Source organism: Cololabis saira, chromosome 15 (genome assembly GCF_033807715.1).
Source record: "Cololabis saira isolate AMF1-May2022 chromosome 15, fColSai1.1, whole genome shotgun sequence".
NCBI classification, from domain to species: Eukaryota; Metazoa; Chordata; class Actinopteri; order Beloniformes; family Belonidae; genus Cololabis; species Cololabis saira.
In genome coordinates this window covers 37,603,411-37,627,019 of record NC_084601.1, presented here as the reverse complement: position 1 = coordinate 37,627,019, position 23,609 = coordinate 37,603,411, and the positions used below count along the sequence as shown (strand labels likewise).

Here is a 23,609-nt window from a genome sequence, read left to right as displayed (position 1 = left end):
GAAATAAGACAAATATTCTTGTTAGAATTTTGAGTTTTTGCAGACCTTCTTTACGAAAACGTTTGGACTACAAAAGCTACTGCACTGCAAAAACTCAAAATCTTAACAAGAATATTTGTCTTATTTCTAGTTAAAATGTCTAATTTTTAGTAAAAAACAACACTTAAAACAAGACTCATCACTGGAAAAATTTCCACCTGTTTGCTTGTAATGAGAAGATAAATCTTGTTCCACTGGCAGATTTTTCTACTTATTTCAAGTGAAAATTTACTTGAAACAGGTGAAAATTGGTCAAATAAGTTATTTTTCTGGTAATTACTCTTTTTTTTTTTTTTTTTAAAGTGCAATGAGATTTTTTGACTAAAAATAATGATTTTTTAACTAGAAATAAGACAAATATTCCTGGTTAGATGTTGAGTTTTTGCAGTGTGAAGGCAGTGTGTTGTCACCAAACTGCTCTCACCTCCACCGTGATGGTTCCTGGCAGACTCACTGTTACCGGATACTTTTTGAATATTCCCCTAAAAATCTACTTGAAACAGGTGAAAATTGTTGTTGTTTTTCCCAGTGATGAGTCTTGTTTTAAGTGTAATGAGATATTTTTTTGACTAAAAATGAGACATTTTAACTAGAAATAAGACAAATATTCTTGTTAAGATTTTGAGTTTTTGCAGTGCAGAGCCTTAATAGCGTTGGGAATTAATGAGTTTTTAAATATGTTACGGTTAGCCTTTGGTACACGGTAACGTCTACCTGAGGGACGTCATTTAAACTCTAAAGGTGCAGAGGCTGAGTAGGATCATTTGCTCTCCTAGCAGCTTTTTTCCCAATCACTTCTTTATAAATGCCACTTAAGTTTCTTTGTGTCTTCCCTATTATTTTTGAGGCTAGATTCACTATTCTTTGTAGCTTGCATCTATTTTTTGTGTTACGGTTGCCGTACCACATTGCCATGTTAAAGGTTAAGATTCCTTCTATGAGGTTCTTATAGACGGTCTCCATAATCTGCTTGCTCACACTAAAAGAGTTGAGCTTGCGTAGTAAATGTAGCCGATGATTACCAGATTTAAAGATGTGGTCAGTGTTGTTACTAAAGTTAAGATTGCTGTCAATAAGGGTCCTTAAGTATTTAAAGTCTCCTTCTACCTCTACAGTGTGATCCTTGATTGGAAGGGGCTGCACAGGATCTTTTTCCAACATGACCAGTTGTGTTTTTCATGTACAGGACTGTCTCAGAAAATTAGAATATTGTGATTTTCTGTAATGCAATTACAAAAACAAAAATGTCATACATTCTGGATTCATTACAAATCAACTGAAATATTGCAAGCCTTTTATTATTTTAATATTGCTGATCATGGTTTACAGCTTAAGAAAACTCAAATATCCTATCTCAAAAAATTAGAATATTCTGGGAATCTTAATCTTAAACTGTAAGCCATAATCAGTAATATTAAAATAATAAAAGGCTTGCAATATTTCAGTTGATTTGTAATGAATCCAGAATGTAGGACATTTTTGTTTTTTTAAATTGCATTACAGAAAATAAAGAACTTTATCACAATATTGTAATTTTCTGAGACAGTCCTGTACACCGTTAATTAACTTAGGTCAGATGGTTAGTTTTTTTTGTGATCAAATGTTTTTATTTATTTATTTTATTTATTTTTTATTGATTTTCTTATCAACGGAGGCATCCACAATGATGTTAAACAAGTATTAACACATATTCTCAGCCCCTTCCAAACCCACCCCTTGGACCTAAGCATTCGATGAGAGAAAAAAAAAAAAAAAAAAGGATAATGCAGAAAAACAGATACTACAAAAATAATAGAACAAAGGACAAAATAAAACAAAGGCAAAACATAATATCAAAAACTGGACAAGGATAGCTGCACCAAGGAAATCTATGTCAATTTTAAATACATATTTCAAGTTTGGCCTTAATTTTATCTGCTGCTATAAACCAAAATAAAATATTTTTTGTCAGATTGTGAGTTAACGGGATGTTATTGTTGTGTTTACGACCAGGAAGCTCCAGCGCCGTCAGACTCACCTGACTAACTTCACTGTCTGTTGATCGTCCCCTCTTCTTGTCGTCTTCTGAGTTCTCCTGAAAAACAAACATCATCTAACTTCAAATGAGTATCGACTTCATTCCCTGTCCGTCGCACCAGCCAAATCGTAAAGCAGAACCGGATGTTTAATCTACAGAGATTATTTAGTTAGTTTAGTGCGGGGGTCGGCAACCCGCGGCTCCGGAGCCGCATGTGGCTCTTTAGCGCCGCCCTAGTGGCTCCTGGAGCTTTTTCAAAAATGTTTGACCTTTTTTTTCCCCCTTTTTTCTTCTTTTTTTTCTATTTTTTTCCTTTTTTCTCTCTTTTTTCTTTTTTTTCCTCTTTTTTTTCCTTTTTCTTCCTTTTTCCTTTCCTTTCTAATCTCGCCATTTCGACTTTTCATCTTTTTTCTCGAGATTGTACTTCAACATGAATCTCGACATTTTGACTTTTTTCTCGACATTTCGACTTTTTTCACGAAATTTCGACTATTTCCTTGACCTTTCGAGTTTTTTCTCAACATTTTGACTTTTTTCTCAACATTTTGACTTATTTCTCGACATTTCAACTTTTTTCTCAGATTGTACTTCAACATTAATCTTGACATTTTGACTTTTTTCTCGAAATTTTGACTTTTTTCTTGACATTTCGACTTTTTTCTCAAAGTGCATAATGAAAAAAAAATCTTCCCCCAGTTATACAAGACTTTTCATTTTTTGCGGCTCCAGACATATTTGTTTTTTGTGTTTTTGGTCCAATACGGCTCTTTCAACATTTTGGGTTGCCGACCCCTGGTTTAGTGAGTCCCGTGTCACACTAAATCAGCATTGTTTTTAACCAAAAACAATTTAATTTCATGTTTTTTTTCTATTAGAACTGATTGACACTTGTGCTGTTTTGTCGGAGATCATTTCCACTTCTGGATGACAGCAGCATTGTTATTGTTGCTCATCGGGGAACAGTTAAAAGCCGATATTTGAGTGGCTGTGGCGTACTGCTCATCCAATCCTGAACATTCCCCTTCACGCCAAAGCAAAACTTCTACTCAGATGTGAACAATTTCACGCCTTCCCCTCAGAAATATCAGGACTATAATAACTGCTCTCACTACATGCTGAATGTGGGCGGGGAGGATGAACAGATGATATGAAAGCAATACAACAGAAACAATAGGAGCAGATGGCAGGGCATATCTGTGAAGGCACAACTCTCCTTTCCTTTCTCAACACTGACCTGACTTGACTCAAGATCAAGGTAATAATCCACTTAATTTCCATAATTACCACCGTTACACCGATGCAGCCGCCAGTGACGAGCTCAATAGATCAGTAAAGAGAAAACTCCACCCATAATGTTGATCGGGTCAAAGGTTTCCCAAGGTATGCAGACTTTTTTTTACATTTATTTGACATATTATAAAAGAATAAGTCCTTAACCCTTGTGCTGTCTTCAGGTCAAGGAAGGAGGGAGGGAAGAAAGGGAGGAAAGAAGGAAGGAAGGGAGAAAAGAAGGAAGGAAGGAAGAAAGAAAGAAAAGAAGGAAGGAAGGAAAGGAGGAAGGAAGGGAGAAAAGGAAGGAAGGAAAGAAGGGAGGAAGGAAAGAAGGAAGGGAGAAAAGGAAGGAAGGAAAGAAGGGAGGAAAGGAAAGAAGGAAGGAAAGAAGAAGGAAGGAAGGGAGAAAGAAGGAAGGAAGGAAAGAAGGAAGGAAGAAAAGAAGGGAGGAAGGAAAGAAGGAAGGGAGAAAAGGAAGGAAGGAAAGAAGGGAGGAAGGAAAGAAGGAAGGAAAGAAGAAGGAAGGAAGGGAGAAAGAAGGAAGGAAGGAAAGAAGGAAGGAAGAAAAGAAGGGAGGAAAGAAGGAAGGAAGGAAGGAAGGAAGGAAGGAAGGAAGGAAGGAAGGAAAGAAGGGAGGAAGGAAGGGAGAAAGAAGGAAGGAAGGAAAGAAGGGAGGAAGGAAAGAAGGGAGGAAAGAAGGAAGGAAGGAAGGAAGGAAGGAAAGAAGGGAGGAAGGAAAGAAGGAAGGAAAGGAGGGAGAAAGAAGGAAGGAAGGAAAGAAGGAAGGAAGGAAAGAAGGGAGGAAAGAAGGAAGGAAGGAAGGAAGGAAGGAAGGAAAGAAGGGAGGAAGGAAAGAAGGAAGGAAGGAAGGAAGGAAGGAAGGGAGAAAAGAAGGAAGGAAGGGAGAAAGAAGGAAGGGAGAAAAGAAGGAAGGAAGGAAAGAAGGGAGGAAAGAAGGAAGGAAGGAAGGAAGGAAGGAAAGAAGGGAGGAAGGAAGGAAAGAAGGGAGGAAAGAAGGGAGGAAAGAAGGAAGGGAAGAGAGAAAGAAGGAAGGAAAGAAGGGAGGAAAGAATGAAGGAAGGAAAGAAGGGAAGAAGGAAGGGAGAAAAGAAGGAAGGAAGGAAAGAAGGGAGGAAAGAAGGAAGGAAGGGAGAAAAGAAGGAAGGAAGGAAATAAGGAAGGGAGGAAGGGAAAGAAGAAGGAAGGAAGTGAGAAAAGAAGGAAGGAAGGGAGAAAGAAGGAAGGGAGAAAAGAAGGAAGTAAGGGAGGAAGGAAGGAAGGAAGGAAGGAAGGAAGGAAGGAAGGAAGGAAGGAAGGAAGGAAGGAAGGAAGGAAGGAAGGAAGGAAGGAAGGAAGGAAGGAAGGAAGAGGGAAGGAACAAACAGGAGAATTAGGTAATTTTGATCCAAAGACAGTACAAGGATTAAGGAATGCAAATGAAAAGAGGCTTCAATGCTGCTGAAATATTATGATTCTAGTCTGATTGTTGCAGTTTTCACAAACACCAACAGTGCACCAGATGACATTCAGCACAATTACATTTAAATAAACACCTGTAATTAAGGTATTCGTTCAACTAAAAGTGTTTTTTTTTGCCTTGTCTTCTGTGTACCGGAAACTGGAAATTACTGTTTCTGTTTTTTAAACACTTTTGAAACACAACGATTGCGAGAAAATGTGACCGACCTGACCGACCTTTAAAATAATCCTAACAGACATTCAGATTAATTTGTGATAAACGGGATATTTAAAGACACCTAGCTTCTTCTTCGTTCTGAACCTGGACTGGCTGGTGTCTCTTCATTCCTAACTCTGTATCCAACTGTGCACAGAGACGCAGGAGCAGCTTGGACCAGGAGGCCGTCAAAGGTTCTGACAAAGCTGGACATTTATCAACATTTGTCTCACCCCTGAGCCAAATGGGGGTGTAACAATCCCAGTGCAGGAACTGCACTGCTGAAACTCTCTCACAAGATCTGCCATGCCGTGACTGCTTCCTTTCTTTTAGGTGATTTTAGTTGATTTGCGTCTTTAGATGCCTCCAAAGAGCGTTTCAGTGTCACTAATGTGTGGAAACGTTCATCCTTGGTGCGAGTAGACGGCAGTTTCTTAGTTTTACTGTCCTTTCAGGCTCCTGTCATCTCTTTTTCCAAATGTGTCGTGTTGTTGGACGAGCGCTCCGGTGAAATGTGGTGGTTATTTGCGTGCACTGCAGTATATTATTTCTGCAAGTTCCTGCGCCATAACATCACAAGATGCTGAATGCTCTGCTGAGATTCAGACTCTACAGGTTCTAAAGGATTAACATTAGTGTTGTCCCGATTGATCAGGACCGATCACGGCATTTTCAAAACATCGGTATCGGCCAAAAAAGTATCAGGACATACGTAGTTATTAATGTTTTTAATATATTTTAAATCGTTTTATATATCATTGTATTTAACGTCACTTCCGTCCGGCAAAGTAAGCGAAACTAACATGGTTTACGTGTTTGAATTGTGAAATGTTATATCTGTTCATGTTCATTAAGCTGCTGCTATTCATTTCATTTCATTCAGAATGTTGCACTAAGGTTAATCCAAAAAGTATTTTAATTTTCTTGTGTTTGTGAGTTTGACTGGACGTCATTCAACTACCTCTTTTGAAGTTAAATGTATTTATTTTTGTTATTGCACTATTCTGCACTTTTTGTTTTAGTTTACAATTTCATGTTTTTACATTTTGTGGCCCCAGAGCTGATAAGCTTTGTTGAAATAAATGTCCATGTTGTTCTCCAATGGACAAGAAAAGAAACTTGGGATAATTTGAGTTTTAGTCCTTTTTTTTTCTTCCAAAATGTATCTGATCGGGAAAAAGTATCGGAAATGTATCGGGAGCCAAAAAAGTGATCGGATTCTGAAAAATCGGGATCGGCAGATACTCAAACTCAAGTGAGCTAAAAAATCCTGATCGGGACAACCCTAATTTTTATACATGTTTAAAGTTTCTTTACAGGCTGAGGGATCGATAGTTTTAATAGACAGATTCACGTGTTTTTTTGTTAACAGTGTTACTCTGTTAAAAAAAAATAAATGGGTTCAGTTTTTCGTCTATTTATTCCTAAAATTACACTCAAGTACTTTTCAAGTGCTTCACTATGGCGCCAATTTGACATTAATCAGTGGTTTTAGAGTGCAATATAGAGTGCAATAACTCCATGCTGCTTTAATTTTGTTGTATGCCTCGTATAATGACAATAAAAAGTCTGAAGTATGAATATAAATCATCAACTGGAAAAAAATCCAGACATATGTGGACGAATAAATCCCGGCAACCTTGTGTACTGGGACACAAACAGCAGATCAATTCATTCCGATAAGAAACTGTAGCCCAGGGGTCGGCAACCCAAAATGTTGAAAGAGCCATATTGGACCAAAAAAAAAAAAATATATATATATATGTCTGGAGCCGCAAAAAATGAAGTCTTGTATCAGCCTTATAATGAAGGCAACACATGATGTACGTATCTATATTAGTTATAACTGGGGGAAGATTTTTTTTTCATTGTGCACTTGAGAAAAAAGTCGAAATGTCGAGAAAAAAGTCGAAATGTCGAGAAAAAAGTCGAAATGTCGAGAAAAAAGTCAAAATGTTGAGAAAAAAGTCAAAATGTCGAGAAAAAAGTCAAAATGTCAAGATTAATGTTGAAATACAATCTCGAGAAAAAAGTCGAAATGTCAAGAAAAAAGTCGAAATGTCACGATTAATGTTGAAATACAATCTCGAGAAAAAAGTCGAAATGTCAAGAAAAAAGTCAATGTTGAAAAAAATGTCGAAATGTCGAGAAAAAACGCTGAAATGTAGAGATTAATGTCGAAATACAATCTCGAGAAAAGTGGTCGAAATGTCGAGAAAAAAGTCGAAATGTCGAGAAAAAAGTCAAAATGTCGAGAAAAAAGTCGAAATGTCAAGAAAAAAGGCAATGTTGAGAAAAAAGACAAAATGTCGAGAAAAAAGTCAAAATGTCAAGATTATTGTTGAAATACAATCTCGAGAAAAAAGTCAAAATGTCGAGAAAAAAGTCGAAATGTCAAGAAAAAAGTCAATGTTGAGAAAAAAGTTGAAATGTTGAGAAAAAAGTCAAAATGTCGAGATTAAAAAGGAAAGGAAAAAGGAAGAAAAAATGAGAAAAAAGGAAAAAAAAGAAGAAACAAGGAAAAAAAGGAAAAAAAAAGAAGAAAAAAAGGAAAAAAAAAGGTCAAACATTTTTGAAAGAGCTCCTAAAGCCACTAGGGCGGCGCTAAAGAGCCGCATGCGGCTCTAGAGCCGCGGGTTGCCGACCCCCGCTGTAGCCCGAGCTGAGTGTGAAAGCAGAGTTTTCTTACTGCAGTGCATGTGGCGGGAGACGGGGGGATGGGGGAGGACGAGGTGGTGGACGTGGGCGTGCTGCTGGAGTTCTGGAAGATCTCGTCCTCCAAGTGCGAGTGTCCCGGCGGGGACGTGGCGACCAGCGACTGAGCTGGAGGAGGGAGGACGTAGAGGGACAAGTTTAGTCGTGGTACACGGGGAACAGCACACAAACAAACCAATTACCACAATTATAAAATGAGCAAAAAAGGCATTTCTTTATATACGTTTCAGTTAATTGTTAAAGTTAAAAGGTGAACTCTGTCCGGACTGTTAAACTGTGGCTGGAACACGTCGCCGCCTCCGTACACTAAAATAACCAACCAGGAGACATCTGGTGCAGCTTTAAAAATAATCCAGCCTAAATTCCTACTGCTACCAACAGTGCCTTATTGTAGTAAAATTAGCGTGCACTGCGGAATCACATTAGTCTAAGATGAAGTTTGAAGTTAATTTGCACATGAGTTGAGAGGTTTTCCCATCAAGTGGAGCTTTATAAAAAATAATACATTTGAAATCGTTGATAGTTTGTTTTTTTTCTTGTTATGCAAACAACAGAAGAAGTAAAAACTGGATGATGTCCAGTTTTTTTTGTCTTCTTACGAATGTCTTCCAGGTCCAGGTCGTCGTAAAGGAACTCATTTTCCTCAAAGTCCGGATCCTGCGACGAGTCTATGTAGTACTCTACGTCCTCCTTAGTAAAAAAAAAAACAAAAAAAAAACCTTGTTCATTACAACAGTTTGTCAAAGTACCTTTACAGTTGAATTATATATGAAAAATAAGACTTTAAAAGCCTAACCAAAATCTGAATCACACATTTTTGTGCAGGAAAAACGATAAAAGTGTATAAAAACAGTCAAGTTGCTGAACAAACCTTGATTTTTCTGATGGCGTCGACCTGCACCGAGTCGTTGTCCAGCATCCTCAGTATCGTCTCCAGCATCAGGATGTGGTAGCGGTGCTTTTCTATAAACTTCTTCAGCTCTTCAATCCGGTCCTGTTTCTTTACAAAAACAAATCAAGGTGAGGTAGGAAGGCAGAGGGGGATCACGTGGAGCATTTCTCTGTCCGTATTCTTAACTTTCACCAAAGGCTTTGAGCCAAAGAGAGATTTAAATATGCACTGCAAAAACTCAAAATCTTAACAAGAATATTTGTCTTATTTCTAGTTAAAATGTCTCATTTTTAGTAAAAAAAAAATCTCATTACACTTAAAACAAGAGTCATTACCAGAAAAATAACTTGTTATTTGACAATTTTCACCTGTTTCAAGTAAATTTTCACTTGAAATAAGTAGAAAACTTATCTCGTCATTACAAGCAAAAAAATCTTGTTCCACTGGCAGATTTTTCTACTTATTTTAAGTGAAAATGTACTTGAAACAGGTGAAAATCCTTCCTTCCTTCCTTCCTTCCTTCCTTCCTTCCTTCCTTCCTTCCTTCCTTCCTTCCTTCCTTCCTTCCTTCCTTCCTTCCTTCCTTCCTTCCTTCCTTCCTTCCTTCCTTCCTTCCTTCCTTCCTTTTTCCCTTCCTTCCTTCTTTTTTCCCTTCCTTCCTTCTTCCCTTCTTTCCTTCCTTCCTTCTTTCTCCCTTCCTTCCTTCTTTCCTCCCTTCTTTCCTTCCTTCCTTCCTTCTTTCCTCCCTTCTTTCCTTCCTTCCTTTTCTCCCTTCCTTCCTTCTTTTTTCCCTTCCTTCCTTCTTTACTCCCTTCTTTCATTCCTTCCTTCTTTTCTCCCTTCCTTCCTTCTTTTTTCCCTTCCTTCCTTCTTTACTCCCTTCTTTCATTCCTTCCTTCTTTCCTCCCTTCCTTCCTTCTTTTTTCCCTTCCTTCCTTCCTTTCTTCCTTCTTTTTTCCCTTCCTTCCTTCTTCCCTTCTTCCCTTCCTTCCTTCCTTCCTTCCTTCCTTCCTTCCTTCCTTCCTTTCCTTCCTTCCTTTTTCCCTTCCTTCCTTCTTTTTTCCCTTCCTTCCTTCTTCCCTTCTTTCCTTCCTTCCTTCTTTCTCCCTTCCTTCCTTCTTTCCTCCCTTCTTTCCTTCCTTCCTTCCTTCTTTACTCCCTTCTTTCCTTCCTTCCTTCCTTCTTTCCTCCTTTCTTTTCTCCCTTCTTTCATTCCTTCCTTCTTTTCTCCCTTCCTTCCTTTTTCCCTTCTTTCCTCCCTTCCTTCCTTCTTTTTTCCCTTCCTTCCTTCTTTTTCCCTTCTTTCCTTCCTTCCTTCTTTTCTCCCTTCCTTCTTTCCTTCCTTCCTTCCTTCCTTCCTTCCTTCCTTCCTTCCTTCTTTTTTCCCTTCCTTCCTTCTTTACTCCCTTCTTTCCTTCCTTCCTTCTTTCCTCCTTTCTTTTCTCCCTTTCTTCCCTTCTTTCCTTCCTTCCTTCTCCCTTCCTTCCTTCTTTTGTCCCTTCCTTCCTTCTTTTTCCCTTCTTTCCTTCCTTCCTTCTTTCCTCCCTTCTTTCCTTCCTTCCTTTTCTCCCTTCCTTCCTTCTTTCCTCCCTTCTTTCCTTCCTTCCTTTTCTCCCTTCCTTCCTTCTTTTTTCCCTTCCTTCCTTCTTTACTCCCTTCTTTCCTTCCTTCCTTCTTTCCTTCCTTCCTTCTTTCTCCCTTCCTTCCTTCTTTCTCCCTTCCTTCCTTCTTTTCTCCCTTCTTTCCTTCTTTTTCCCTTCTTTCCTTCCTTCCTTCTTTTCTCCCTTCCTTCTTTCCTCCCTTCTTTCCTTCCTTCCTTTTCTCCCTTCCTTCCTTCTTTTTTCCCTTCCTTCCTTCTTTACTCCCTTCTTTCCTTCCTTCCTTCTTTCCTCCTTTCTTTTCTCCCTTCCTTCCTTCTTTTCTCCCTTCCTTCTTTCCTCCCTTCTTTCCTTCCTTCCTTTTCTCCCTTCCTTCCTTCTTTTTTCCCTTCCTTCCTTCCTTCTTCCCTTCTTTCCTTCCTTCCTTCTTTCCTTCCTTCCTTCTTTCTCCCTTCCTTCCTTCTTTCTCCCTTCCTTCCTTCTTTTTCCCTTCCTTCCTTCCTTCCTTCTTTCTCCCTTCCTTCCTTCTTTCTCCCTTCCTTCCTTCTTTTTCCCTTCTTTCCTTCCTTCCTTCTTTTCTCCCTTCTTTCCTTCCTTCCTTTTCTCCCTTCATTTTAACTAAAAATAAGACAAATATTCCTGGTAAGATTTTGAGTTTTTGCAGTGTGATGCTTTCAACACAGATTTCTTTGCAGCTTAGACACTGTTACATACAAGGTAAAGAAAAAAAAAACAAAAAAACCTTACATTTAATATGCAGGGATTGGTGCCACAACAGTTCAAAGCCACATCAAAAACTCCCATTAAGTATTCATTGTAACAGAAATGAACAAAACAGCATTTAGACAGCAAAAAAAAAACAGTTTACAAAATGAAAGAAGGCATGTATAAATGTTTAAAGGTAACCTATGCAGAAGAAAAGAAAGGTAAGAGTGATGAGGCCGTGAGAGCATTAGTTGCTGCTCCATGTTCTTCTCTTAATGCGTCACACGGCACAGGCAGAAAAGCCACTTCTCATCTCAATATTTCATTTAAGTCATTCACAGTTAATCCCCACACCCTGAAACTCCTGCAAACTTCAGCGGGCAGACTAACTGGCAACTGTCAGAGCAACTGCGGCTCACTCGCTGAGCTGAGGACGTAATAAAAGTGCAGCAGCTGTTAAAGCAGAGAGGCAGAAGCCTCCTATATCTGTTGTTCAGCTGCTACCGGGCTGCAGGAGTGGAGCCCAACACACTAATGCGTTTCATCTCGGCATATTAATGCTGCACCAGCTCACGTGTCGGGAGCGTGAGCAGGTCCCCGTGCAGCTAAGAGCACAGACCCAGCTGTTAAATCAAATTACAAGTCTTTGATAGACAAGAATGGAATTAGGTGTTTCATTAAAGCCCTTTTAAACACTTGTGACTGCATACGCAAACAAAGGGTCTTGCCAAGATACTAATCATTCAATTTTCTCATCCAGATGTATTTGTCAAAGGTCCAGGCCCCGTTTTCATGCGTTTTGGCCGTTCGTTTACACAAAAACGAAGCTCAAAGTCACCAAAAACCATCATTTCTGAAAACTCTGGCCAAAGTGGAGATTTGCAAAATCTCCGTCTTCACGTTTGCTTGTAAACGGAGGGAAACGGACATTTAAGCTTCAGAACGTCACATTATGCCACAGAAACGTCACCACACTGCAAAAACTCAAAACCTTAACAAGAATATTTGTCTTATTTCTAGTTAAAATGTTTCATTTTTAGTAAAAAAAAAAATCTCATAACACTTAAAACAAGACTCATCACTGGAAAAAAGTGAAAATTTACTTGAAACAGGTGAAAATTGTCAAATAAGTTATTTTTCTGGTGATGACTCTTGTTTTAAGTATAATGAGATTTTTTTGACTAAAAATGAGAACTTTTAACTAGAAATAAGACAAATATTCCTGGTAAGATTTTGAGTTTTTGCAGTGCAGCGTCATGTGTGCGACATGTGTTTACAATTTGTTTGGCCACCGTCAATATTTTCTTGTATTTTACCTGTTTTATATTTTATAAAGTCACACTTAAAAGTAACTCCACTTCTCTGTCACTGCAAACGAAAGACAACAAAACAACAAAACCAAATGTTAAAGCTGCAAGCAGCGATGAACGGGCCCTCGCACATGCAAATTGCACCATAAAGGTCAAGGACTGAAAACTAAGCCCTATGACACCACTAGGAATGAGCGATATTTTACCGTTCACGATATACCGTCAAAAAAATTCCTCACGATAAGAATTTGTCATGACGCGGTAAAAACGATAAATTCCCGTTGACGATGTTTTGGTGTAAAGCTGATTTATGGAAGGAAGGAAGGAAGGAAGGAAGGAAGGAAGGAAGGAAGGAAGGAAGGAAGGAAGGAAGGAAGGAAGGAAGGAAGGAAGGAAGGAAGGAAGGAAGGAAGGAAGGAAGGAAGGAAGGAAGGAAGGAAGGAAGGAAGGAAGGAAGGAAGGAAGGAAGGAAGGAAGGAAAGAGCAGGAGGAAAGAAGGAAGGAAGGGAAAAAAGAAGGAAGGAAGGAAGGAAGGAAGGAAGGAAGGAAGGAAGGAAGGAAGGAAGGAAGGAAGGAAGGAAGGAAGGAAGGAAGGAAGGAAGGAAGGAAGGAAGGAAGGAAGGAAGGAAGGAAGGAAGGAAGAAAGAAAGATAAATTCCCGTTGATGAGGTTTTTGTGTAACAAACATGGTGGATCTGAGAGCGAGATAGATTCATAGTTAAAAAAGTGGAGTTGAATTGGTATTTTTTTATCGTAATTTTTATCGTTATCGGGATAAATGCCAGAAATTATCGTGATACATTTTTTAGTCCATACCGCCCATCCCTAGACACCACCCATGACTCTTTATGTCAAACCATTCAAAAAATATGGCAGAAAATAGGGACTATCAAATATGGACCAATCAGAAGAAGGGGAGCACGCTTTCTGGCGTCTATCGTCGCCACGGTAACGCTTTTGACTGAGAAAAATAATGCGCGTCGTCGCAGGATGGAGACGCACATTTTGATGTATAACACACCTGGGTGCACGTTACGGTTCGGGCCGTATTAATTGCCGAAGGAATAGCATAAATTGCGCCAAAATTACACGATTAATTCAAAATGGCCGACTTCCTGTTGGGTTTGGGCCATGGCGCCAAGAGACTTTTCTTTAAGTTGTGACATGATACAGGAGTGTACCGATTTTCGTGCATGTACGTCAAACCGTATTGTGGGGCTTGAGGCACAAAGTTTTCTAGGGGGCGCTGTTGAGCCATTAGGCCACGCCCATTAATGCAAACCATGAAATATCACATTTTTCGCCAGGCCTGGCTTGGTGCAAAATTTGGTAACTTTTGGGGCACGTTTAGGGGGCAAAAAGGCCCTCATTTCGAGAGAAGAAAAACAAGAAAAATTCCTACAGATACAATAGAGCCTTCGCACTAAAAATCTCTGAGATTAACCGCCAGATCAGCAGCAGAGAAACCTTCTGGTCATTCTTCCAGACAGATATCGTATTTGTCGTTTTTGATTTGGCCACTTTGGAACTTGTGAGGAGCTTAAAACCAGAAACTCGAGTGCGACGGCTCTTCACGTTTCTCCACCGAGAGAAACTGACCTACCTACGCTTTTTAACGCAGCAGACGAAAATAAAACCCTCCTCGTCTCAATTATGAAAGCTCCTCAGCACAAACTTCGTGCTTCGAAACAGGTATGAAAGATTCGCAGGGAAAGTTATATCTGGGCCTGAGAAAGTCATCTGTCATGACAAAAAAAGCCATTCTCTTGACACTGAGGATATATATGTTATGAATCCTTAATGGAGGGGCCTGCACGTTCTCTGAAATAGCTTCACTGTGGCGTCAAAAGATTTTCTATAAATGAGGATCCTGGAGGCTTGAAAGGGATGTGGAGACGGAGAGAAGTGGTCAGTATCTTCATCAGGACAGAAGTCTGACCCGTCTGCCACGGAAGAGCGAGGAAGATAAAAACAGAGAGGGGAGACGGCGAAGCCAAACAGAGCAGCAAAAAAAAAAAAAAAGAATAAATGAATGAATGAGACAAGAACGGACTGACCTCTTTGTCTCCTTTCTTTTTTCTTGTCTGGACCGACAGAGACTCCACCTCGCTTTCAAACTGGTCCACCTGCATGTTCAATGTGTCTATCGTGTTCTGGAGACGAAGGAAGAGAAAAAAGTTCAGTTAAAAACACGCGTGAAAAACAACGAGGACTCGGCTGCTTATGAGAATTTAAAGCGGACTGGAAACTATTTTGATATGCAGTTTTCCCTGCATGTGTTTTTAAATCGTACATAAGCACCGAGGGAAAACTTAACACCTGAGGACTATTAGTTTTCATTATTTTTAACTGTCTGCGGTCAAGTGGTATTTGGTATTAGGTCTAAACTACCAAAAATAAATGATTATATTGTACTTGTGCAGTTATTTTATCTGCAAACCTGAATGTACACAAATGGTGATTTATTTCTGTTATAAGTATAATAAACTTTTAGAAGCGAGAGAGGTTTGCATGCAAAAGTATTCTGAGGTTAATTTGCAGAGTTCCTGTAAAATAACTGAAATCATCATCAACTAAACAAAAGCAGCAGATTCTACGTTCAGTCTCCAAACTGTTCAATCTTACTAATGTTCAGGATTTAAGGCCAAGAAAGACTCATAAAAATGTGCATATAGTCAAATAGTTTTTTGTTTTCGTTGTTTTTTTTAAATCATAAAGCTTCAAAATATTACATTTACACACAGGAAAATGTTTGAAAACCAGTAAAAATCGGAGGTTTCTGCGCAATAAATTATCTAAATCATTTCTCCTGTCAATCAGCTAACTGATAAATTATCAATCAAATCAAATCTTCGCAATAACAAGGAGAGAATCCAAATATATGTGTACATTTTTCTTACTAAGCGGCTTAAATCAAATGTTAAGAACGGATTGCTTTCACCTGTATATGTGAACTTAATAGATCTCTTATACAAATCACGTTCTGTTAGCGATTTAAATATAGGGATACTCCTAACTGGACGTCTAAGAATCCTAAGTCTAAGATCGTAACACTATTTAGATCTTAGCATCAACAAACGGCAGACATTAAATGCACCATCTTGTGTGCAGAAGTTCAACGCTGGTTTTGTCCTCTGGTGTCAAGTAAAACTGTGGTTAGCGTCACACTGCAAAAACTCAAAATCTTAAGAATATTTGTCTTATTTCTAGTTAAAATGTCTAATTTTTAGTCAAAAAAATCTCATTACACTTAAAACAAGATTCATCACTGGAAAAAAAACAACAATTTTCACCTGTTTCAAGTAGATTTTCACTTAAAATAAGTAGAAAAATCTGCCAGTGGAACAAGATTTTTTTGCTTGTAATGAGAAGATACAGGACTGTCAGAAAATTTTAATATTGTGATAAAGTTCTTTATTTTCTGTAATGCAATTAAAAAAACAAAAATGTCATACATTCTGGATTCATTACAAATCAACTGAAATAGTGCAAGCCTTTTATTATTTTAATATTGCTGATTATGGTTTACAGTTTAAGATTAAGATTCCCAGAATATTCAAATTTTTTGAGATAGGATATTTGAGTTTTCTTAAGCTGTAAGCCATGATCAGCAATATTAAAATAATAAAAGGCTTGCAATATTTCAGTTGATTTGTAATTAATCCAGAATGTATGACATTTTTGTTTTTGTAATTGCATTACAGAAAATCACAATACGGTATTCTAATTTTCTGAGACAGTCCTGTAAATCTTGTCCCACTGGCAGATTTTTCTACTTATTTCAAGTGAAAATTTACTTGAAACGGGTGAAAATTGTCAAATAAGTTATTTTTCTGGTAATTACTCTTGTTTTAAGTGTAATGAGATTTTTTGACTAAAAATTAGACATTTTAACTAATAAGACAAATATTCCTGGTAAGACTTTGAGATTTTGCAGTGAGATTCAAGCAGCTCCTGAGTAAAACCCCCAGGTAACTCTGGGCTCAGGTCCAACAGATCTTTGGGGGAGAAATTCACTGATACAACACTAAAATGGAAAAACGGCCCCGATCCGGTCCTGCTGAAACTCACCGTTAACCACGTGCCGACCTCCTCCTTCTCCTTCTGGGCCGGATCCACTTTCTGGGCCAGACCCAGCCCTTCTTTAGAGTACGCTTTCGTCTTGGTTTCTCTTTCCACGATCTTGAACCGCTCCATTTGCTGCAGGAGAACAAACACACTCTTATTTTCTAAATGCAAACAAATAAAAATAAAAAAAGAACGTTAAATCAAACTTTTAAGAAATGTTTAAAGCTCAAAATGAACAAGTTATCTCTGAATATAAAAAAAATCTAATTTTATTATCTTTAGTGGCAAAAAAAATAATAATCATACAACAAGGATTTATCTAAAATTACAATTGAGTCTACAGAGATGCCCCAAGTATCATCTACAAGATTTCCAGGAATAATTATTGATGAGCGTTTGTGTTGGAGAGAACAGGTTTATTGTGTGAGTAAGAAAATAAACAAATCTATTGGCATAATAAGGAAAGTTAGACACCTTGTTTCTAAGCAGTGTCTACTTACTCTTTATTATAGTCTAATCCAGGGGTCGGCAACCCGCGGCTCTAGAGCTGCATGCGGCTCTTTAGCGCCGCCCTAGTGGCTCCTGGAGCTTTTTCAAAAATGTTTGACCTTTTTTTCCCTTTTTTCTTCTTTTTTTTCCTCTTTATTTTCTCTTTTTTCTTTTTCTTTTCTTCTTTTTTTTCTCTTTTTTTCTTCCTTTTTCCTTTCTTTTTTAGTCTCGACATTTCCACTTTTTTCTCAACATTTCCACTTTTTCTCGACATTTCCACTTTTTTCTCAACATTTCAAATTATTTCTCAACATTTCCACTTTTTTCTCGAGATTGTACTTCAACATTAATTTCGACATTTTGACTTTTTTCTCGACATTTCCAATTTTTCCTCAACATTTCCAATTATTTCTCGAGATTGTATTTCAACATTAATTTCGACATTTCCACTTTTTTCTCGACATTTCCACTTTTTTCTCAACATTTCCACTTTTTTCTCGACATTTCGACTTATTTCTCAACATTTCCACTTTTTTCTCAACATTTCCACTTTTTTCTCGACATTTCGACTTATTTCTCAACATTTCCACTTTTTTCTCGAGATTGTACTTCAACATTAATTTCGACATTTTGACTTTTTTGTCGACATTTCCACTTTTTTCTCAACATTTCGCCTTTCGCCATTTGCCTTCATTCTAAGGCTTATACATACAAGACTTTTCATTTTTTGCGGCTCCAGACATATTTGTTTTTTATGTTTTTGGTCCAATATGGCTCTTTCAACATTTTGGGTTGCCGACCCCTGGTCTAATCTATCCTCACCTTTCATATTGTAAATTGTTTGGGGGAGTACATTTAATTCTCCAGAATGGTTTTGTAAGACTTGCATCTCGATCTGTCTGGGATGCTACTGCTGCTCCCTTATTTAAAAATCTACAGATTCTTACTATTTATGACATCAACAGTTACCAAATATGCATTTTTCTTTACAAGATATTTTCTTCAGAAGGAAATGTTCCTGAGCACTTTAGGACATACTTTGCTACAAACTTTCATTCTTACTCAACACGGCAGGCCCTCGCCCTACATCCACCTAAATGTCTGGAATCTAGAAGACCATTTTTGTTTAGGTTTAGAGGCGTCAAAGTCTGGAATAGTTGGTACCATATTGCAAACAATTATAGGTCCCTATCCATCTTCAAAAGATGCTCAAGAGAACATTTAATTCAACAGTGTATCCAAGAAAGCTCTTGCTTTTCCCACTGTTAATGTTTCTTTTGTACTTGATATTCTGTGTTGCCACTTGTTCAGCATAATATTCATATTTTCATGATCATGTCTTTATAGGTCAACAGTATTTTTTTTATTTTCATTCATGTTCTGCATGCAATTTTTATGATGTATTATTATTTTTTTATTTTTTTTTATTTGTATCCTCATAACTATATTGTTAAATGTTATTAGGTGGGGGCTCCTCATAAGCCTACTGGCTTGCTCGCTCCTCCCTGCAAAGTTTCTTTTAACTGCACTTATTTGTGTGATGTTATTTTTATTGTATGTGCTAAATAAAACTAAACTAAACTTTCTGTGATATTGTTAATTTTCCCCCCCCCCCACGGAATACTGACCAAAGAGATAATCTCTGATGATGAAGATAACGAATTTCTAAAATAATACTGATAATAGTGTTGCGTTTAATCACTTTAAGGAAAAAGTCAGCGGTGATGAAGACTATAAATTCCCCTCAGCGGGCCGTGAACAGGACACGACCACATATTGTTTGCTACAGGTGGTTCTTGCAGCCTCTTGTCTTCCTGAGTGAAAACCACAACGTTCATTTGAAACCAATTCAACCCTTTGTCTTAAAGATGTGGCTCTCAACTCTAAATTTTTGACAAATTATTCTGAATGAGCATTAACATTACACAGGACTGTCTCAGAAAATTAGAATATTGTGATTTTTTTGTAGTGCAATTACAAAAACAAAAATGTCATACATTCTGGATTCAATACAAATCAACTGAAATATTGCAAGCCTTTTATTATTTTGATATTGCTGATCATGGCTTAGAGCTTAAGAAAACTCAAATATCCTATCTCAAAAAATTAGAATATTCTGGGAATCTTAATCCTAAACTGTAAACCATAATCAGCAATATTAAAATAATAAAAGGCTTGCAATATTTCAGTTGATTTGTAATGAATCCAGAATGTATGACATTTTTTTTTTTTTAATTGCATTACAGAAAATAAAGAACTTCATCACAATATTCTAATTTTCTGAGACAGTCCTGTATGTTCTTCTCTGGAAAAAACACTCCCTGTTGAGCCGCATTTTGTAATAACGGTGCATTTTGTAATAAACGTCCAAAAATTTAATAACTTTTTCATTTCATTTTGTAATAAAGCCACATTTTGTAATAAACTGTCCCATTTTGTAATAACTTTCGCCACATTATGTAATATGTTATTGCATTTTGAGAAGATTATTATAAAATGCACTTGCAACTTTTTTATTTAATAATAAATAAATAATAATAAAAGGCTTGCAATATTTCAGTTGATTTGTAATGAATCCAGAATGTATGACATTTTTGTTTTTTTTATTGCATTACAGAAAATAAAGGACTTTATCACAAGATTCTAATTTTCTGAGACAGTCCTGTATATGCTGCAGAACTCTAAATTCAGTTGTAACCAAAAACCCTCCAGAAAAACAGGAAGAGCAGGTTGGTGTTGGGGGATAAAAGAAAAAAGAGCCTAATGTTAATTATCCAGAGCTCTGCAGAGTCGGTGCGGGCAGGTGGCTCATAGTTAACAGAAAATGAGGCTGTGAAAGCTTTCAGGCAGAGCAGCGGCGGTAAAGAACAGGTGTCAGACTTCTAACAAGCTCCCACATTTCCCTGAGCAGCGCCGGTGCAGCTCTTTAATCCAAGTAGGTAAGTAATTATAGTGAAATAAAGTATGTGAGGTTTCTGTGGTGGGACTGTTTTGCTTGCTCATGAGACTGAATGTGAAAACGGGCTGTAATTCTCTTTTGAGCCACTTGGAGGCAGCAAAAACAAGGAGCAACATCCACTCATTCTCAGATAATACGCTGCAAAAACTCAAAATCTTACCAGGAATATTTGTCTTATTTCTAGTTAAAATGTCTCATTTTTAGTCAAAAAATCTCATTACACTTAAAACAAGAGTCATTACCAGAAAAATTACTTATTTGACAATTTTCACCTGTTTCAGGTAAATTTTCACTTGAAATAAGTAGAAAAATCTGCCAGTGGGACAAGATTTATCTTCTCGTTACAAGCAAAAAAAAAATCTTTTCTACTAGATTTTTCTACTTATTTTAAGTGAAAATCTACTTGAAACAGGTGGAAATTGTTGTTTTTTCCAGTGATGGGTCTTGTTTTAAGTGTAATGACATTTCTTTGACTAAAATTAGACATTTTAACTAGAAATAAGACAAATATTCTTGTTAACATTTTGAGTTTTTGCAGTGTGACGCTATTTCCAGCTAACCTGGATAATAAAAAAAAATCTTTAAGTTATTTGAAGTCATGCTTTCCTTAACTTGATCAATTAAGGTTCTATTTTTATCCTCAATAGACTTTGGTAGGAATTATGATGACAGGATGAACTAAATTGGTTAAACTGAGCACAAACTCTTTAAAAAGCTCTGCAGAGTGGAGGGAAATATTTGCACTACACTTTACTATAACATTCAATACAATACATTCAGAGTTAACATCTAAAAAAAGTGAAACTGGTGAAAAACTTGAGAACAAAGCAAACACAAGATTAAATGTTAAGCTTCATAAAATATGAAGCACTACAATTCATAGGTCTGTTTCATTTTACACATAAAATGTGTCCTGACAAGGTTTGAAATCAAAGTTGTGCATGTTGTCATTTACGGTAAAGACAGACGTTTGAAATATTTTGAGCCAACTGTTGCTCACTGCATGAGCCTGTGTGAAATCCTGAACAAACGCCTTCTACAGTCGCTTTATACATCAAGATAGAAGGCATAAAGCCTTTTTCTGTCATCTTTCATCTCTCCGCGAGCTGAGTCTTCACACTGAACACAAACTAAATGGAAAACCGCAAAAGGTTTGAGTAATACAGGACTGTCTCAGAAAATTAGAATATTGTGATAAAGTTCTTTATTTTCTGTAATGCAATTAAAAAAAACAAAAATGTCATACATTCTGGATTCATTACAAATCAACTGAAATATTGCAAGCCTTTTATTACATTTTATAAACAGTTTAAGATTAGGATTCCCAGAATATTCTAATTTTTTGAGATAGGATATTTGAGTTTTCTTAAGCTGTAAGCTACGACGGAGTATTAGGGCCAAACTAAGACAAAAAAAATTGGAAATTACGAGAATAAAGTCATAATATAATGAGAATAAAGTCGTAAAATTACGAGAATAAAGTCGTAATGTTGCGAGAATAAAGTCGTAATAGAATAAATCCGTAATATTATGAGAATAAAGTCGTAATATTACGAGAATAAAGTCGTAAAATTACGAGAATAAAGTCGTAAAATTACGAGAATAAAGTCGTAAAATTACGAGAATAAAGTCGTAACATTACGAGAATAAAGTCGTAATGTTGCGAGAATAAAGTCGTAATATTATGAGAATATAATTTATGAGAACTCTAACAGAAGAGCTTCTTCTCCCTGTGTTAAAATGAGGAATATTGAGCATCTTGTGAAGTTATATTTATATATTTATAATATATTACGACTTTATTCTCGTAATATTATGACTTTATTCTCGTAATTTTAAGACTTTATTCTCGTAATATTATGACTTTATTCTCATAATTTTACGACTATATTCTCATTACATTATGACTTTATTCTCGTAATTTCCTTTTTTTTTGTTTTTTTTGTTTGGCCCTAATACTCCGTCGTAGTAAGCCATGATCAGCAATATTAAATAATAAAAGGCTTGCAATATTTCAGTTGATTTGTAATGAATCCAGAATGTATGACATTTTTGCATTACAGGAAAAAAAAGGACTTTATCACAATATTCTAAATTTCTGAGACAGTCCTGTATTTGTTTTTTATGTCCCATCTCGTCTTCATAGATCAAATTTAAAGAAAACACCAGAATTAAAATGTGACTATTTTTTCAAGACCAGTATCAGAGTATAACTACGTTTTCATCCGAGCATCATGTCAAACTTCAGATCAGTTTACTCGCTCTCCTTTTCCTGCAGTCACGCAGGTCAGAGAAGAAGCATCTCATCCTCTTCGTAGTCCGGGTCTACTCACCGTTTCTATGAGTTTTCGGTTGTCTACTAGCTGCCTTTTGTCTTTGATCTCGTTGGATGCCACCCACGTCTTGATCTGGTCTCGAAGACGCTGAGGGACCAGAAGAAGAAGAAGAAGAAGAGGAAGAGGAAGAGGGGCAAACGGAAAGATGGAAGGGGGGAGAGGGAGATAGGGATACATTAGTGAACTTTGTAATACATGCGGAGACTCGTCTCCCAGAGTCATGGATGCTGAACTTGGTGTCTGCGTGCAGGACGCGTGCTTGGCTTGGAGTTTGGTCGTCATGACAACACAGATGCTGACACACACAAACACACACAACTTCTGGCTGAGCAAGATGATATTCAACACTCAGAAAGCAGCACGTACTTTACAAACTGATGAGAGCATCAGCTGTCCAACCTCAGCCCTGCCGTCTCCTTTCAGACATCAAATCAAGCCCCGCCTCGCAATAACAAAGAGAGAATCCAAATATATGTGTACTCTTTTGTCTTACTAAGTGGCTTAAATCAAATGTTAAGAACGGATTGCTTTCACCTGTACATGTGAACTTAATAGATCTCTTATACAAATCACGTTCTCTTAGCAATCGGAATATATGGATACTCCTAACTGGACGTGGATACGGGACGGCATCACTCCCCTGTAGGGATGTCATCAACGGGAATATTTCTTTCTTTCTGGCTCATTTCTTTCTTTCAGGCTCATTCTTCTTTCTTTCTTTCTTTCTTTCTTTCTTTCTTTCTTTCTCTTCTTTCTTTCTTTCTTTCTTTCTTTCTTTCTTTCTTTCTTTCTTTCTTTCTTTCTTTCTTCTTCTTTCTTTCTTTCTTTCTTTCTTCTTCTTTCTTTCTTTCTTTCTTTCTTTCTTTCTTTCTTTCTTTCAGACTCATTTCTTTCTTCTTTCTTTCTTTCAGACTCATTTCTTTCTTCTTTCTTTCTTTCTTTCTTTCTTTCAGACTCATTTCTTTCTTCTTTCTTTCTTTCTTTCTTTCTTTCTTTCTTTCAGGCTCATTTCTTTCTTTCTTTCTTTCTTTCAGGCTCATTTCTTTCTTTCTTTCTTCTTCTTTCTTCTTTCTTTCTTTCTTTCTTTCTTTCAGGTTCATTTCTTTCTTTCTTTCTTTCTTTCAGGCTCATTTCTTTCTTTCTTTCTTTCTTTCTTTCTTTCTTTCTTTCTTTCTTTCTTTCTTTCTTTCTTTCTTCTTTCTTTCAGGCTCATTTCTTTCTTTCTTCTTCTTCTTTCTTTCTTTCTTTCTTTCTTCAGGCTCATTTCTTTCTTTCTTTCTTTCTTTCTTTCTTTCTTTCTTTCTTTCTTTCAGACTCTTCTTTCTTTCTTTCTTTCTTTCTTTCTTTCTTTCTTTCTTTCTTTCAGGCTCATTTCTTTCTTTCAGACTCATTTCTTTCTTTCTTTCTTTCAGACTCATTTCTTTCTTTCTTTCTTTCAGGCTCATTTCTTTCTTTCTTTCTTTCTTTCTTTCTTTCTTTCTTTCTTTCTTTCTTTCTTTCTTCTTTCTTTCTTTCTTTCTTTCAGGCTCATTTC

At 37.0% G+C, this 23,609-nt stretch overlaps 1 protein-coding gene across 1 annotated transcript in view; it reads right to left on the bottom strand.

Annotated features, from left to right (window-relative positions):
• Positions 1 to 22,357, bottom strand: part of LOC133460920 (CCR4-NOT transcription complex subunit 3-like) — a 56,916-nt gene extending 34,559 nt beyond the window's left edge. The window contains exons 1-8 of the mRNA XM_061741633.1: positions 22,271 to 22,357; positions 22,073 to 22,162; positions 16,295 to 16,423; positions 14,281 to 14,376; positions 8,590 to 8,718; positions 8,318 to 8,408; positions 7,693 to 7,826; positions 2,057 to 2,113 (exon numbers count right to left, since the gene is read on the bottom strand). Coding sequence (XP_061597617.1) covers positions 2,057 to 2,113; positions 7,693 to 7,826; positions 8,318 to 8,408; positions 8,590 to 8,718; positions 14,281 to 14,376; positions 16,295 to 16,423; positions 22,073 to 22,162; positions 22,271 to 22,357 — 813 coding nt within the window. The remainder of the gene's footprint in view (positions 1 to 2,056; positions 2,114 to 7,692; positions 7,827 to 8,317; positions 8,409 to 8,589; positions 8,719 to 14,280; positions 14,377 to 16,294; positions 16,424 to 22,072; positions 22,163 to 22,270) is intronic.
• Between the last annotated feature and the right edge of the window lie 1,252 nt (positions 22,358 to 23,609).